This window comes from Lissotriton vulgaris, chromosome 8 (assembly GCF_964263255.1).
Source record: "Lissotriton vulgaris chromosome 8, aLisVul1.2, whole genome shotgun sequence".
Lineage (NCBI taxonomy): Eukaryota > Metazoa > Chordata > Amphibia > Caudata > Salamandridae > Lissotriton > Lissotriton vulgaris.
In genome coordinates this window covers 203,943,742-203,960,290 of record NC_141696.1, presented here as the reverse complement: position 1 = coordinate 203,960,290, position 16,549 = coordinate 203,943,742, and the positions used below count along the sequence as shown (strand labels likewise).

General features: G+C 45.1%; 1 protein-coding gene across 1 annotated transcript in view; it reads left to right on the top strand.

The window, feature by feature from the left end:
* Nucleotides 1-16,549, top strand: part of NOX4 (NADPH oxidase 4) — a 727,367-nt gene that overhangs the window by 105,040 nt on the left and 605,778 nt on the right. Inside the window, exon 3 of the mRNA XM_086933983.1 lies at nucleotides 2,193-2,303. Within this exon, the coding sequence (XP_086790109.1) occupies nucleotides 2,193-2,303 (111 nt within the window). The remainder of the gene's footprint in view (nucleotides 1-2,192; nucleotides 2,304-16,549) is intronic.

Here is a 16,549-nt window from a genome sequence, read left to right as displayed (position 1 = left end):
TGATTATAGGATACCCAAGGATGAATAGCACTTATCGTTCATCAGCACAGAGGATTGCGTTTCAGATTGTAGTGTGTTTGGAATATGTCACCAAATTATTCTAGTTGAAATGCGGATAACGAGACTAGTGTACTCGAAGTACATGATTTTATGAACTTCACATGGAAAAAGTTGAAAGGTAGTTCTCTGGTATACCACCTTTATAAACCAGACTAGGGCGGGTGATAGGGAATATATATCCTACTGAGGGAAACAAACTCCTCTAGGCAGGGTAGGCTTTAGGGTGGTGCGACCTGTGCCGTGGCACCGGGCGCCGACTTCCGGGGAGCGCTGTGTTTTCATATATATTGTGGTTGTAAAAAGCACCTGCTGCAGCTTCTTTGCCTCCAGCAATTTCCAGGCAACAATAAAAATGTCAAGATAACTCCGGAGATTAATGGGTTTACTGGAGACAGAAATCAAATTATTGTCAAGTGGAGTTTTTGGCACATCACAAGGTTGCTGCAAAGAACCTGAATTAGAGAAGTGCATTTAATGCAAATAGTTCAGTGGGTACTGCTTTTGTCACAGACATCCTTACGTTACTTGCCGTTTATAAGTTAAAATCCTAACATTAGAACAGTGACATATTAACAGTGACCTATTAACTGATATCAAAGAGATGCATGCAGACTGCAAGGTATAGATAAGAACATTATGTTTTCTTACCAGGTTTTTCATTATCCTAATATCCCAAAAAGAGTTTATTTGAGTAGAAATCAATTTGTATTATTAAAGAGAACTCCCAACCATGGTGTTATGTTTTTAATTCTGAGTTTGTGCTTCTCCAGACCAAGCACTCTTAAACTAAACATCCTACAAGTATAGGTTACATGTGAATCCTACAACTTGTAGTCCTGTCTTATGTACCATTTCCTACACACATATATTTCATTGTCCCTGTGTAATGTGTGTGTGATGTAAAGTGCTCCAACATCCTACATTGGCATGAGTGGCGCTATAAAACAAAAGAAATACATGTGAGAGAGGGTGGTTATGGAGACTTGAGGAGCACTGTTGGGTGGTAGGGAATCCTTTGCGAAGGAGGTCATTTGGAGCGTCAACCAGCATTGTTGCACCAGGCGCCACCAGCGATAAAGCCAGTCCTGCCTCTAGGTATGCTATGTAAATTCAAACCAAGAATCTGTTATATATAGAACTTAACTTTATGCCATACTTAAGCTTGCCCATTTGTCAATAAATAAGCGCAGGTGCCCAAAGCTTTCTCTGGAGTCTGCAGCCGGTGATATTGAATGTTGACATGCAAAATAGCAAGGCTGCTTAGTCTTGATTCCACCACATGACTCTTTAATCCACCACCAGGCACTCCCTGCTCCCTTATCTCACGCTTGAATGTTCCCGATGAATCATATTACGTGCCAATCCCCAGAAACGAGTGCCGGTGGGCCTACCTGCAACCAACGGCTCAAATGAAGCACTGCTGATACCCAACTATTCGGCATATTTGTGCTGTGTTGGATGTGAGTTGGATATTTTTGTGGGAGTTGTATCTAAGTGGATAGTGATATTGTGATCATGTTTATATCCAACTATGTAGCATATCTGCCTTGGGTACAACTTATTTGCACATGTTCATGAATAGTAGAGAAATAATTCTACCCTGAAATGCCTTGGGTTTGTGGATACTATCAAAACATTATACCAGGACCCAGTGTGACCCAGTTTAATTTCCTTCAAGCGTTTGCATGATATATTGAACTCTTTCAGCTCAAATTCCACAAAGTAAATTGTCTAGTGGTTGCTCAATTAATTACTTTCTCCAATTGCCATTCCGTTAACCTCAGAAAAATGAATGTCAAATCGACATTTTTAGTTTCAAATCTGCAATCTGCAGAACACAAGCAAATCTCTGTAGTATTCCATTACTTTACTATATTTGTTAGTGCACGTGCCACCTTTCTACTTGCCAAGTGTTAATGGGTCTGTGGGCCTTCACTGTAAGTGGCCAAATAAGGTTTCACACAATGGCATTTCCCTAGGCAGCTTTACCACAACCAGATACATTGGCCCTTGTAAGGAGAATCTGAATGTTTCCCATGGTTTGTCAAAGGTTGTGCATTGCCGGAACTCTATATGTTGTTCTGCCTCATTCTACACTATATTGTATACTAACACTTTCTCTGTTTATTCAGCTAGGATTGTGTATTAGCAGAGCCTCCGCCTCTGTCCTAAACCTCAACTGCTGCCTCATACTTTTGCCAATTTGTCGAACTCTTCTGGGATGTCTAAAAGGCTCACAAAAGGTATTTTTTTTTTAATTATGATGTAAAATAGTTATGTTAAAAAACGGACAGCCCTATCAGCCTCCATACATTTTTTCTTCAAAACAAACTTCTTATATGTGTGCAAACTCCAGTCGCTCATCCCCGTGTCTCTTGCTATGTTAATATTTTTATGATCACTGCAAGTGCATGTGTTCAGTTAGCAGTATTTTATGATGGCTGTCTGGCCAGGTTTTTTAATTATAAAATTTCATTTACATAATTTGCATTCCCTTTCCCTTTGCATAACTAAATCTATTTACCTAAACGCCTGGGAATGCCTATCATTGAATGTTAGCATTTGTTGATGCATATATACTGATTAAACATCTGTTTTCATTTTCTGCATCATTTGCACCTTCAGTTGTATTCCATCTTCTCTTCTTCTTGGGCACTAACCATCGCTGGTGCTGAATTACTTGTTAACATCTGACACTATCTCCCTCAGTTTCACTTTAGAAGTGCTTAGCTAGATTTTTAACAGACTCTCACACAAATTCACAATATAAAAGATCTGTAAGAACATTTTACAAAATAAGTGTATTGCAATGGACTAATTTAAAAGTTTGAAATAAGGTAACTGCACGTATAGAGAATACACCACATTCCTAGGCTTTTTTGTACAGATGTTTCATCAGTTGCTTATGGATTTTTCCATCCCATATGACACTGGATGTGTCAAGTCTGTGCTCTCAATCAATCAATCAATCAATCAATCAATCAATCAAGGATTGATAGAGCATGGCACATTACCCCTGAGGCTTTCAAGGTGCTTGAAAGTCTAGGTTGTTGTGGTGTTCTGCTGCTCATTCCAACAGCTGGGTCTTAAGTCCCTTCCTGAATTCACGGAGCGATGAGGTGGCCCTGAGGTGCAGTCAGAATCTGTTCATAGCCTTGGTTGCCAGGTGTGGGAAAGAACCATTGCTATGGTGAATCCAGGAGGTGTAAGCGATGAAGAAGCCAGCGGATCACAGCTGTCTGGTCTGTCGTCGAAGGTCATGCGTTTGTTGACGAACGCTGGTCCTTTATCGTGCAGGGCCTTGTCTGCTTGGGTCAGCATCTTGAACTGGCATCTCTTTTGAATCGGGAGCCATTGAAGTTTCTTGAGGCGTGGTGTGATGTGGGTCCATTTGAGGAGGTCGAGGATGAATCTAGTTGCTGTTTTCTGTATTGCCTGTAGTATTTTCAGTAGGTGTGCGGTGATAACTAAATAAAGTGTATTCCTGTAGTCCAGTCTGCTGGTGACAAGGGCTTGCATAACAGACCTTCTGGAGTGGACAGAAAGCCATCTAAAGATCTTGTGGAGCATACGGAGGGTGAAGAAGCAGGTGGATTAAACTGTGTTGACTTGATTCTTCATAGAGAAATTTCTGTCCAGTATGATGCAAAGGTAGTGGCCATGGTCTGTAGGGGTGGGGAGTGGGCCGAGCTCGGCAGGCAGCCAAGCATCGTTCCACGGTGTGGTGTTGTTCCCTAAGATGGGGACTTCCGACTTGTCTGTGCTGAGCTTGAGACAGTTGTCCTTCTTCCATTCTGCGATGTTCATCATGCATCTATGGAACTTGGCTCTGGTGTCTTTTGAGAGAAAGGGGATGAGCTGGGTGTCATCAGCGTTGGATCTGATGTTGAGTCTGTGTGATCTGAGGGGGGGTCAAATATGTGTTGAAGAGGGTGGGACTGAGTGACAATCATTGGGGGAAGCCACAAATTATGTTCTTGGGTTCAGATGTGTACGGTGGTACATGGATTCTCTGGATTCTACCTGTTAGGTATGAGGTGATCCATTTGAGGGTTTCTCCCTGGATTCTGATGTGGTGGAGTCTGTTGATCAGGATGTGGTGGGAGAGAGTGTTGAATGCAGCTGAAAGGTCTAGGAGGATAAGGGCTGCCATTTCTCCATGGTCCAGGTGGGCCCTGATGTCGTTGGTGGGTATGATCAGGGCTGATTTGGTGCTGTGGATGGCCCAGAATCCTGATTGAGAAAGGTCCAGGAGATTGTTGTGGTCCTGGTGTGCAGTAAGTTCCTGGTTGATGGCCTTCTCAAGAACCTTCCAAGGAAGAAGAGCAGGGAGACGGGCCAGTAGTTCTTCATATCTGCTGGGTTGGAGGAGGGTTATCTTCACAAAGGACCTCACTTTGGCCTGTTTCCAGTTCACAGGGAAGAAGGCCTAAGTGATGAAGGTGTTCAGGACATTCTTAAGTTTGTCGTCATTCGTCTTCAATCAATCAGGCGAATTGTAAGTGAACTACTTACCCGTGATGGTCTCGAGGCGTTGAGGAGGGGGGGTCCGCATATCTGTTTAGCCGAAGAGCCAGGTCTTGAGGGTCTTCCTGAAGGTGTTCAGGGAGGGGGCGCATCTGATGTCTGCCGATAGCTCGTTCCAGGTCTTAGCTGCAATGTGAGAGAAGGATCTTCTGCCTGCTCAGGCTCTGTGGATGCACAGGGTTTCGGCCAGTGCGAGGTTGGAAGATCGGAGGTTTCTTTTCGGTATGTGGAAGTTGATTCTGTTGTTGAGGTATTTGGGTCCGTTGTTGTGTAGGCATTTGTAGGCGTGAGTGAGGATTTCGAAAGTGACTTTTTTCTCCACGGGAAGCCAGTGGAGACTTCGTAGGTGTTGACTGATGTGTTCGTATCGGGGCTGCCAAGGACGAGTCTGGCGACGGTGTTCTGTATTGCCTGGAGTTTGTGGAGTAGGGACTTGTTGATGCCGGCGTAGAGTGCATTTCCATATTCCAGTCTGCTGGTGATGAGTGCGTGGGTGACTGTCTTCCTTGACTCAGGGGGGATCCAATTGAAGGTCTTGCATAGGATGCGGAGGGTGTTGAAGCAGCTGGAGGTGACGGCGTTGACCTGTCGGTTAATGGTGAGTGATTAGTCGAGTACTATGCCGAGGTTCTTGGCATGGTCTGAGAGGGTAGGTGAGCTTCCGAGGGCGGTCGGCCACCAGGTGCTGTCCCATGCAGAACGGTTGGTACCGAGGACAAGGACTTCTGTCTTCTCGGCATTGAGCTTCAGGCAGCTGTTGGTCATCCAGACTGCGACGACTTGCATTCCTTTCTGGAAGTTGAGTTTGGCAGTGGTGGGGTCTTTAGTGAGGGAGAGGATGAGCTGGGTGTCGTCAGCATAGGATACGATGTTGAGGCCGTTTTGTCGGACTATGGCTGCGAGGGGGGCCATGTAGATGTTGAAGAGGGCGGGGCTCAGGGATTAACCTTGTGGGACTCTGAAGGGGATTTTAATGGGGTTGGAGAGGAAGGGTCGGAGTCTGATCCTTTGGCTTCTTCTGGTGAGGAATGATCAGATCCAGTACAGGGCTGTTCCTTGTATGCCTGCCTTGTGTAGTCTGATGACTAGTGTGCGTTGGGAGACGGTATCGAAGGCCGCTGATAGGTCGAGTAGGATGAGGGCTGCAGAGTGGCCTTGGTCCAGGAGGGTGCTAATGTCCTCTGTGACGGTGAGAAGGGCGGTCTCTGTGCTGTGGTTGCTTCGGAATGCGGATTGGAATGGGTCGAGGACAGCCTTCTCTTTAATGAATCATGTCAGTTTCCTGTTGACTGTTTTCTCTGCAACTTTGGCTACGAAGGGGAGGAGTGAGATGGTCCGATAGTTCTTGAGGTTGGTGGGGTCAGCTGTGGGCTTGTTGAGCAGAGGTCTGACTGCTGGGCGCTTCCAGTCATCTGGGAAGGTGCCTGTTTGAAGGTGGTTTTGATGGTGTATTGTAGGGATCACTGAAATAATATCGACGGACACAATATCGACTTGCCAGAATATCGTGGACAAAATATCGACAGTCAAAATATCGAGTTTGTATCTACAAACAGGTAAGTACAAAAATATCGAGTACAAAATATCGTTAACAATAATATAGATGTAAAAAATATCGACTTTATTAAAAACAGTGTTAAATTAAATTAATATTAAATTTAAATTACTAAAATATACTTAAAACTACTTAAATTAAATTATAATAATTAAATAATAAATGAAAATAATAAAAATAATTTTTTACAATCTTATTAGTTGACCCAGAACCCTAAAAATACCCCTTTACCCAAAAACCCCAAACTGACCCTGAACCCTAAAAATAACCCTTTACCCAAAAACCCAAAACTGACCCTGAACCCTAAAAATGCCCCTTTACCCAAAAACTGAAAACTGACCCTGAACCCTAAAAATACCCCTTTACCCAAGAACTGAAAACTGACCCTGAACCCTAAAAATACCCCTTTACCCATGAGCTGAAAACTGACCCTGAACCCTAAAAATACCCCTTTACCCATGAACTGAAAACTGACCCTGAACCCTAAAAATACCCCTTTACCCATGAACTGAAAACTGACCCTGAACCCTAAAAATGCCCCTTTACCCAAAAACTGAAAACTGACCCTGAACCCCAAAAATACCCCTTTACCCTAAAACTGAAAACTGACCCTGAACCCCAAAAATACCCCTTTACCCTAAAACTGAAAACTGACCCTGAACCCTAAAAATGCTCCTTTACCCAAAATGTATCAATATTATTTAATTACCAATTAATTATTAATTAACAATAACAACAAAGTAAATATATTAGAACATTAGCTTTAATTATTTTAATAATTAATATTATTTTTTCCAAATTAATTACTTAAAAATAACACAAAATTAAATATATTAAAAATGTACTCTAATTAATGTAATTAACTAATTACAAATAAATAATTAACAATTAATTACTAATACAAAATATGTTCAAAATTATATTAATTAATTAACTAATTAATATTAATTAATTATCAATTAATTATTAATTAAAAATATTATCAAACATATATTAATTAATTAATTAATATTAAATTACTTCCCACCCTATTCCCCTATAAACCCACAACCCGCTACAGAATTACATTACGCAATTATTATAAAAACAAAATTCATTTAATAAAATATTTTATAACATTAATACACACTATTCACACATATTATTACATAAAAATACACTATAAAATATTATATATTATTAAAAAATCGATATTTTTGCTATCTATATTTTATACAGTCGATATTACTTCACTTACCTGAAAAACGATATTTTTGTAGTCGATATTATGTCCAGTCGATATTATGTCCAGTCTATATTTAAAACTCGATATTATGTCCAGTCGATATTTTGGAGTCGATATTTTGTCTGTACACCGTATTGTAGTTCAGGTGGGATGGCGGCTGCGGCTCTGTGGTAGATGTGAGGGGGCAGGGGGCGGTGGGGGCCCCACGAGTGGATGCTTTTCATGTTCGAGGCAGTGTCTTCCCCCGTGATCGGTGTCCAGTTGGAGATGGTGGGCTGGCTGGTGTTTCTAGGGGGCGGGGTCATGTGTGGCGCCTGGTGGATGGTCAATGAAGTTGTCTTAGAGGTTTTTGATCTCGAGGTGGAAATAGGTTCCAAGCTTGTCGCAGAGGTCTTGGGATGGGGTGATGTCTGTGGCTTCGCTGCATAGGTTGGTGAATTCTTCAATGACACTGAAAAGTTCCTTGGAGTTGGTGGAGTTGGCCAGGATTTTGTTGTGGATGAAGTTCCTCTTGGTGGCTCTGATCTGGTTGTGGTAGTCCGTCATGGCGTCTTTGTAGGTAGTGTGGTTTTCGGTTGTCTTGGTGTTTCTCCAGTTCTTCTCCAGGCGTCTGGCTTCTTGGAGAGCGGTGGAAAACCAGGTGGTTTTCCTGGGGCGTTGTCTGGCGGGGTTGCACAGCGGGTGAGATTGTCTGCGCAATCGGAGATCCAGGTGTGCAGGTCTCTGGCTGCGTCGTTTGCATTGGGTGCCCAGGTGTGGTTGTCTCGGGTGAGGGTCGAGTTAAGTTGCTCGTCGGTAACCTTGCTCCAGTTCCTTCGCAGGGGTGTGGGGCTGGTTTGGGTGCCTTGTGTTTGTTAATGGCGAAATGTACGCAGTGGTGGTCGGTCCATGGAGTCTGCGTTGTGTGGCTGGATTGGACGCTGTTTCCTGCTGCGAAGATGGGATCGGGGGTGTGTCCTGCTCTGTAGGTTGGTGTGTTGACGAGCTGTGTAAGTCCGATGCTGGCGTGGGGTGCGATGAAGTCAGTGATGGTGGTGGCGAAGGGTGTTCAGGAGCCGGGTGGTCTGTAGACGAGGGTTCCTCGAAGTGTGGCTTTGGGGGTGGTCTGGATCTGGAAGTGCAGGTGTTCGGCAGAGAGGAAGTTTTCACTGGAGGAGGTGAGGCGGAGGGTGCTCTTGTTGGCGATGGCGAGGCCCCCTCCTGGTGGATTGGGGCAGTCTTTCCACTGGATCTTGTATCCATCTGGGGTGGCGGTGCTGATGGCGGGGTGGATGATGCGTTGGTCCAGGTCTCTGTGAAGAAGGGGATGTCGGGCGAGAGAGAGTCGAGTAGGTTCCAGATTTCCATGGCGTGTTTGTGTATGGAGCGTACTTTGAGAAGGATGCATTTTAGGGTGTTGCTGGTGCTGGCGTTGGCGGTGTTGGAGGCTGGGGTGGCGGTGAGTGTCTGGTGGCAGTGGAGGCAGAAGAACTGGCCGTGGGTCATGTTCAGCGAGCCCTGTTGGCATTCTCTAAGTCTTTCAGGGTTAAGTGCGAGGAGAGTGGTAGCGTTGTAGCGATTGGTAGTGGGAAGTCCAGAGTTACTGGCGCTGGCCGCCGTTGGGTTGTGCACGGGCGCAGACGGGCTTGCCTTTGGCAAGCCTTCGGCGAGCCGGCAGCGCACCCGCTGCGCGCATCCGCTGCACAACCGTGCAGCAGTCATCATTAGGTAGGGGAGGTTGGAGGGAGGAGAGGCTGGGAGGCGGGAGCAGGAGAATTCCGTGGGGAATTCAGTGGGGGAGGGGCCGTAAGGGCGGCAGCAGCGAAAAGAGTGGGGAGGCACGAGAAAATAAAAATAGTGGTGGAATTAGAGCAAGACACAGATAGGCACAATAACAGTGGCACAACAGGGAAAAATTTAAAACAAAATGGCTGAGAAGGTGACGGTGGTTGTAGGCAGTCTGGTTCCAGTTGGAGCTGGCAGCAGCCTCGAACCTCCCAAGGAGGAGGTTGGGGTCTGGAGGCAAGAGACGGCACAGCAGAGCTGTGGTGAGCGTGTGGACCTAGACCGAGGGTCGGAGGTCTTACTTCTTACTTCTGAGATTGAAGATGTGCTGGGGGCATGGGTCCGTGGGTGCTCATAAGTGCACTGAGTTCATGATGGAGATGTTGGCCTGAGTCGTGAAAGGATCTCAATAGGTGAGCAAGTGTTTGTGCTTGGTTTTAAAGGATGTGAGCAGGTTGGTGCTGTCATTGGCAGAGGGTTGATGTTTTTGATTTTCGTAGATGACTGCAATCTTGGTGCAGAAGAAGTCCGTTAAGGTGTCAGAACATTCATGAGAGGGGTGATCTCGTTCTCTGCAGCTATATGGTTGGAGAACTCCTTCATGATGGAGAAAACCTCCTTCTGCGGTTTGTGCTTGCTTCTATGTGGTCTGCTAGGGTGTTCTTCTTTTGTTTCTTTCAGGAGACAGTGGTATTGGAGTTTCCTCTCCAGTTGCTAGCATTTGCACTAAGTGGCTTTCAGCTCCACAGTGAATCATTTGGCTCTTCTGGCGGTCTTGGCAGGGGTGATATTATCAGCACAATGTATAATCCATTAGGCGAAGTTCTTTGCAGCTTGTTCTGGGTTGGATGTGGTTTGTGGGAGATAAGCGTTGAGGGCGTTGTGCCACTGGTCTTCTGATATCTTTTATCATTGTCTGTGCTTGGAGTTGGAGGGCAGCATGGATGTGCTTGAGGGACCTGAGAGGGTGAAGAGGACGCTGTGGATTTTTCTGTCCAGGTGAGCTGTGAGATGTGGTTGTATTTAACTCTGTCACTGAACGTGAAGATGGGGTTGAGTGAGTGCCCTGCGATATGGGGTAGGGTCCGTAACAAGTTGCTTGAAGCCGATGATGCTCATGCTTTTCAGGAGGTCTCTTGTGTTCGTGTCGGTCGGGTCATTGAGGTGGAAGTTGAGGTCTCCTAGGAATATGTAGTGCTCAAAGTTGATGGCCAGCAGGACGATGAGGCCCAGAATAGTGTTGCAGAGGCTGGGACGTGATCCTGGTGGTCTGTAGGCAAGGGTACTTCTGATGGTGTTTTTCCCATCTGTGTAAATGTGGAAGTTTAGGTGTTCCATCATTGAGGTTGAGTCGTCTGAATAGGTCGTGCAACAGATGGTGCCCTTGTAGACGATGGCAATTCCACCTCTGTGTCTGTTTGTTTGGTCCTGGTGCATCATGTTGCAGAGGAGATACAATGTTACAGGATTGTTACATAATGAGATAAAATGTAATCAGAGAAAACTATGAAGGTAAAAGGCGAAGCAGTTATAAAAAAGACCAATGTCCAGTCTGCTGGTGACAAGGGCTTACATTACAGACCTTCTGGTGTGGATAGGAAGCCATCTAAAGATCTTGTGGAGCATACGGAGGGTGAAGAAGCAGGTGGATTAAACTGTGTTGACTTGATTCTTCATAGAGAAATTTCTGTCCAGTACGGTGCAAAGGTAGTGGCCATGGTCTGTAGGGGTGAGGAGTGGGCCGAGCTCGGCAGTTAGCCAAGCATCGTTCCACGATGTGGTGTTGTTCCCTAAGATGGGAACTTCCAACTTGTCTGTGCTGAGCTTGAGGCAGTTGTCCTTCATCCATTCTGCGATGTTCATCATGCATCTATGGAACTTGGCTCTGGTGTCTTTTGAGAGAGAGAGGATGAGCTGGGTGTCATCAGCGTAGGATCTGATGTTGAGTCTGTGTGATCTGAGGAGGTCAAATATGTGTTGAAGAGGGTGAAACTGAGTGACAATCATTGGGGGAAGCCACAAATTATGTTCTTGGGTTCAGATGTGTACGGTGGTAGATGGATTCTCTGGATTCTACCAGTTAGGTATGAGGTGATCCATTTGAGGGCTTCTCCCTGGATTCTGATGTGGTGGAGTCTGTTGATCAGGATGTGGTGGGAGAGAGTGTTGAATGCAGCTGAAAGGTCCAGGAGGATGAGGGCTGCCATTTCTCCATGGTCCAGGAGGGCCCTGATGTCATTGGTGGGTATGATCAGGGCTGTGTTGGTGCTGTGGATGGCCCAGAATCCTGATTGAGAAAGGTCCAGGAGGTTGTTGGGTTCCAGGTATGCACCAGTAAGTTCCTGGTTGATGGCCTTCTCAAGAACCTTCCAAGGAAGGAGAGCAGGGAGATGGGCCAGTAGTTCTTCACATCTGCTGGGTTGGAGGAGGGTTATCTTCACAAAGCACCTCACTTTGGCCTGTTTCCCGTTCACAGGGAAGAAGGCCTGAGTGATGGAGGTGTTCAGGACATTCTTAAGTTTGTCGTCATTCGTCTTCAATCAATCAGGCGAATTGTAAGTGAGCTACTCACCCATGATGGTCTCGAGGCATTGAGGAGGAGGGGTCCGCAGATCTGTTTAGCCGAAGAGTAAGGTCTTGAGGGTCTTCCTGAAGGTGTTCAGGGAGGGGACGCATCTGATGTCTGCCGATAGTTCGTTCCAGGTCTTGGCTGCAATGTGAGAGAAGGATCTTCTGCCTGCTGAGGCTCTGTGGATGCACAGGGTTTCGGCCAGTGCGAGGTTGGAAGATCGGAGGTTTCTTTTGGTATGTGGAAGTTGATTCTGTTGTTGATGTATTTGGGTCTGTAGTTGTGTAGGCATTTGTAGGCGTGAGTGAGGATTTTGAAAGTGACTTTTTTCTCCACTGGGAGCCAGTGGAGACTTTGTAGGTGTTGACTGATGTGTTTGTGTCGGGGCTGCCGAGGACGAGTCTGGCGACGGTGTTCTGTATTGTCTGGTGTTTGTGGAGTAGGGACTTGTTGATGCCGGCATAGAGTGCATTTCCATATTCCAGTCTGCTGGTGATGAGTGCGTGGGTGACTGTCTTCCTTGACTCAGGGAGATCCACTTGAAGGTGTTGCAGAGGATGCGGAGGGTGTTGAAGCAGCTGGAGGTGACGGCATTGACCTGTCGGTTCATGGTGAGTGATTAGTCGAGTACTATGCCGAGGTTCTTGGCATGGTCTGAGAGGGTAGGTGAGCTTCTGAGGGCGGTCGGCCACCAGGTGCTGTCCCATGCAGAACGGTTGGTACCAAGGACAAGGACTTCTGTCTTCTCGGTATTGAGCTTTAGGCAGCTGTTGGTCATCCAGACTGTGACGACTTGCATTCCTTTCTGGAAGTTGAGTTTGGCAGTGGTGAGGTCTTTAGTGAGGGAGAGGATGAGCTGGGTGTCGTCGGCATAGGATACGATGTTGAGGCCGTTTTGTCGGACGATGGCTTTGAGGGGGGCCATGTAGATGTTGAAGAGGGCGGGGCTCAGGGATTAACCTTGTGGGACTCTGAAGGGGATTTTAATGGGGTTGGAGAGGAAGGGTCGGAGTCTGATCCTTTGGCTTCTTCTGGTGAGGAATGATCGGATCCAGTGCAGGGCTGTTCCTTGTATGCCTGCCTTGTAAGTCTGATGACTAGTGTGCGGTGGGAGACGGTGTCGAAGGCCGCTGATAGGTTGAGTAGGATGAGGGCTACAGAGTGGCCTTGGTCCAGGAGGGTGCTAATGTTATCCGTGGCGGTGAGTAGGGCGGTCTCTGTGCTGTGGTTGCTTCGGAATGCGGATTGGAATGGGTCGAGGACGGCGTTCTCTTTAATGAATCGTGTCAGTTTCCTGTTGACTGTTTTCTCTGCAACTTTGGCTACGAAGGGGAGGAGTGAGATGGGCCGATAGTTCTTGAGGTCGGTGGGGTCAGCTGTGGGCTTCTTGAGCAGAGGTCTGACTTCTGCGCGCTTCCAGTCATATGGGAAGGTGCCTGTTTTTAAGGTGGTGTTGATGGTGCTTTGTAGTTCAGGTGGGATGGCGGCTGCGGCTCTGTGGTAGATGTGAGGGGGGCAGGGGTTAGTGGGGGCCCCACAAGTGGATGCTTTTCATGGTCGAGGCAGTGTCTTCCGCCGTGATCGGTGTCCAGTTGGAGATGGTGGGCTGGCTGGTGTTTCTAGGGGGCGAGGGCCATGTGTGGCGCTTGGTGGATGGTCAATGAAGTTGTTTTAGAGGTTTTTGATCTCGAGGTGGAAATAGGTTCCAAGAATGTCGCAGAGGTCTAGGGATGGTGAATTCTTGAATGACACTGAAAAGTTCCTTGGAGTTGGCCAGGATTTTGTTGGGGATGAAGTTCCTCCTGGTGGCTCTGATCTGGTTGTGGTATTTAATTCTGTCACTGAACGTGAAGATGGGGTTGAGTGAGTGCCCTGCGAAATGGGTAGGGTCCGTAACAAGTTGCTTGAAGCCGATGATGCTCATGCTTTTCAGGAGGTCTCTTGTGTTCATGTTGGTCGGGTCATTGAGGTGGAAGTTGAGGTCTCCTAGGAATATGTAGTGCTCAAAGTTGATGGCCAGCAGGACGATGAGGCCCAGAATAGTGTTGCAGAAGCTGGGACGTGGTCCTGGTGGTCTGTAGGCAAGGGTACTTCTGATGGTGTTTTTCCCATCTGTGTGAATGTGGAAGTTTAGGTGTTCCATCATTGAGGTTGAGTCGTCCGAAGAGGTTGTGCAACAGATGATGTCCTTGTAGATTATGGCAATTCCACCTCTCTGTTTGTTGGTTTGGTCCTGGTGCATCATGTTGCAGAAGAGATACAGTGTTACAGGATTGTTACAGAATTAGATAAAATGTCATCAGAGAAAACTATGCAGGTAAAAGGCTAAGCAGTTATAAAAAATACCATTGGGGTTGGTGATAACAGGGTGTACTTTGTGTGAACACAGTGTGCAATGCAGGAAGCAGGCAGCTGGGGCGAGCGAGTGACACACAGCGGGGAAGCTGGCACGAGGCTCTGCAACTTAATTTAGAATCAAATGTTTGACTACACCTAGATGGGTTGGTTCGAGTAGTACAACCTCAATACAAAAGGTATGAAAATGTATTATTTTTTCAAAAACCTCCCTGTAAGGAACAATAAAACCAAGAAACACTATTTAAGGTCCAGGCTTGTTTTAGAAAAAATAGCCAATCAATCAATTGTCTTTATTTCGCTGACATAACAGCCATAAAAGCACAATTAATGTAAGACACAAAAAACACAACCTCTAAGATAAATATATAGAACAAAGAAAGAAGAAAAACTCAAATCCTCGCCTATGTATGAAAAGGCTCCATCACATTTCCTAATCTTTTACAAACAAATTCCTGAGCCATACTTCTTCCTCGTGGCTAAGGAACTTCTAATAAAAATGAATCACTACATAACAAGAGTATGACTTGTGTCTAGTTTTTGCAAAATGTTGGAGTATTCGTGATCTGTATAAACATTCCCAGCTCAGATTTGAGTCAAACTCAATCCCTAGGTATGTAAAGCTTGTAACCTTGGCTTTCTGTATACCCCCTGGTTGAAATTTCTTTATTTTGGCATACTTGGGCCCCACTTTTATAATAAAAAATTTACTAAGATTTGTTTTCCGACATAGGTTGTCCATAAATACCTTATAACCATCCATAATTATTTGTAGGCCAATTGCAGTTCTTGAAATTAAAACTGAATCCATCATCCACATAAAGCAGGATTAAAATGTAAATATTCTTTATTTGTGGCAAATATTTTCTGCACACCCATAGTAGATCTAATTTCCGGTGAAAGTTTTCCATTTATCCCATTTCGAATTTTAGGCACTGTGTTACGGTGCATTCTTTATAGCAAGCCAATCAAGGATTTATCGAGTCCTTGATGGCCCACAGTTTAGATCGGTTTACCATGTCAAATGCACAAGGGAGGTTCATTAAAGCTAAATGAATGGACCCTTCTTTTGGTATTGACATATTTTCCTATTATAATCTTTGGTGCTTACACCTTACGGAACCCTTATTGCACCCTGGAAAGAATCTGCTTTTTTTCTATCCAAGCCTCCATTTTGGAAGCTATACTTCTTCCCAAAGGTTTTCAGGAACTATCCAACAAAGAGATTGGAAGGTAACAGCAGGGAAGATTCCTATTTCCATTTTTAAAGATTGAGGCAACCACCACCTCCTTCCAAGATGGAATTAATTGACTTGTTATGGCAGCCCTTAGTGCATTTGTTATTGAAGGAGCCCAAAAATTAACAATTTCCTGTAAACAAGTCCATAGAGGCTCCATTAGGACCTGGTGCTTTCCCAGAGGGCTTTTTTAATTGCTGAGATAACATTCTTGATCTCAGTCGACTGGCTGAGTACAATCTAGCTTCCTGATCAGACTGTATATCTTCCAAGTTAGCTGGTAAAGAGATGCCATTTGTTGGATCAAAGACAGCTGAGAAATGTTCTACCCAGGAATGCACGATACTATTTGAGTCAATTATGGGTTTATTGTAGCTTGTAAAGAATGGTTTGTTGACAGTTTTCTAGAAAGCATCATCATTATAAGAATGACCTGCTCTCTCCAGGTACTCCCAAGCTTCCTTTGTAAGCTCCTCTTTCCTCAGGTCAATAAACTGTTTGTAAGCCCTTCTTCAAGATTTAATTTATTTCCTAGAAAGTGAGCATTGAATGAGAGCCATTGTAAGCCACTTATGAGCCACTGAGCATGCATGATTAAACCACCCTTTAGAAGATTTACTCTTGGGTGATTTTTGAACTAGCATCCTAGAAGAAAAGGATGCACAAAGTGAGCAAAAAGTTCAACAATAGGGGGCTTCATCATGTGAACCTAGAATTGAAATAACATTCTGGTTATCCCCAATAAGCTTCTGCATAGGATTATCTCTATCAATCTTTGCCTAATTAATCCTGATTCCACTGTTACAGGAATTCACAATATCTTGACTCTCTTCGTGACCCTTCCCAACTAGATTCAAGGCGAAAAGTAATCAGCAGATTGCGGTCGCTAATACAGCTAGCGACAACATTATAATTATGCAACAGGGGAATCAAGTCAGCAGAAAAAATTATATAATAAACATTGCTGCACTTCCCATTACTCTTAAATATTGGAGGAAGGAGGATATTTGATCTCCTGTAATCACTTGCAAAAACCATGGGGCATATTACCAACAACTAGCGATAATTATCGCTATGTTGGCTTAGCGAGCTGCGGCGATTTTTATCGCTTAGGAACCTTGCTATTATCAAGGTTTATCTCCTAAGCGATACAAATCGGCCGAAATGCATGAATATCGCTGAAAAGTCAGCGATATTCATGCATTACCGAGCTAATGCTCTTAGCCATGTTATCCACCTCCCATTGGATAACATGG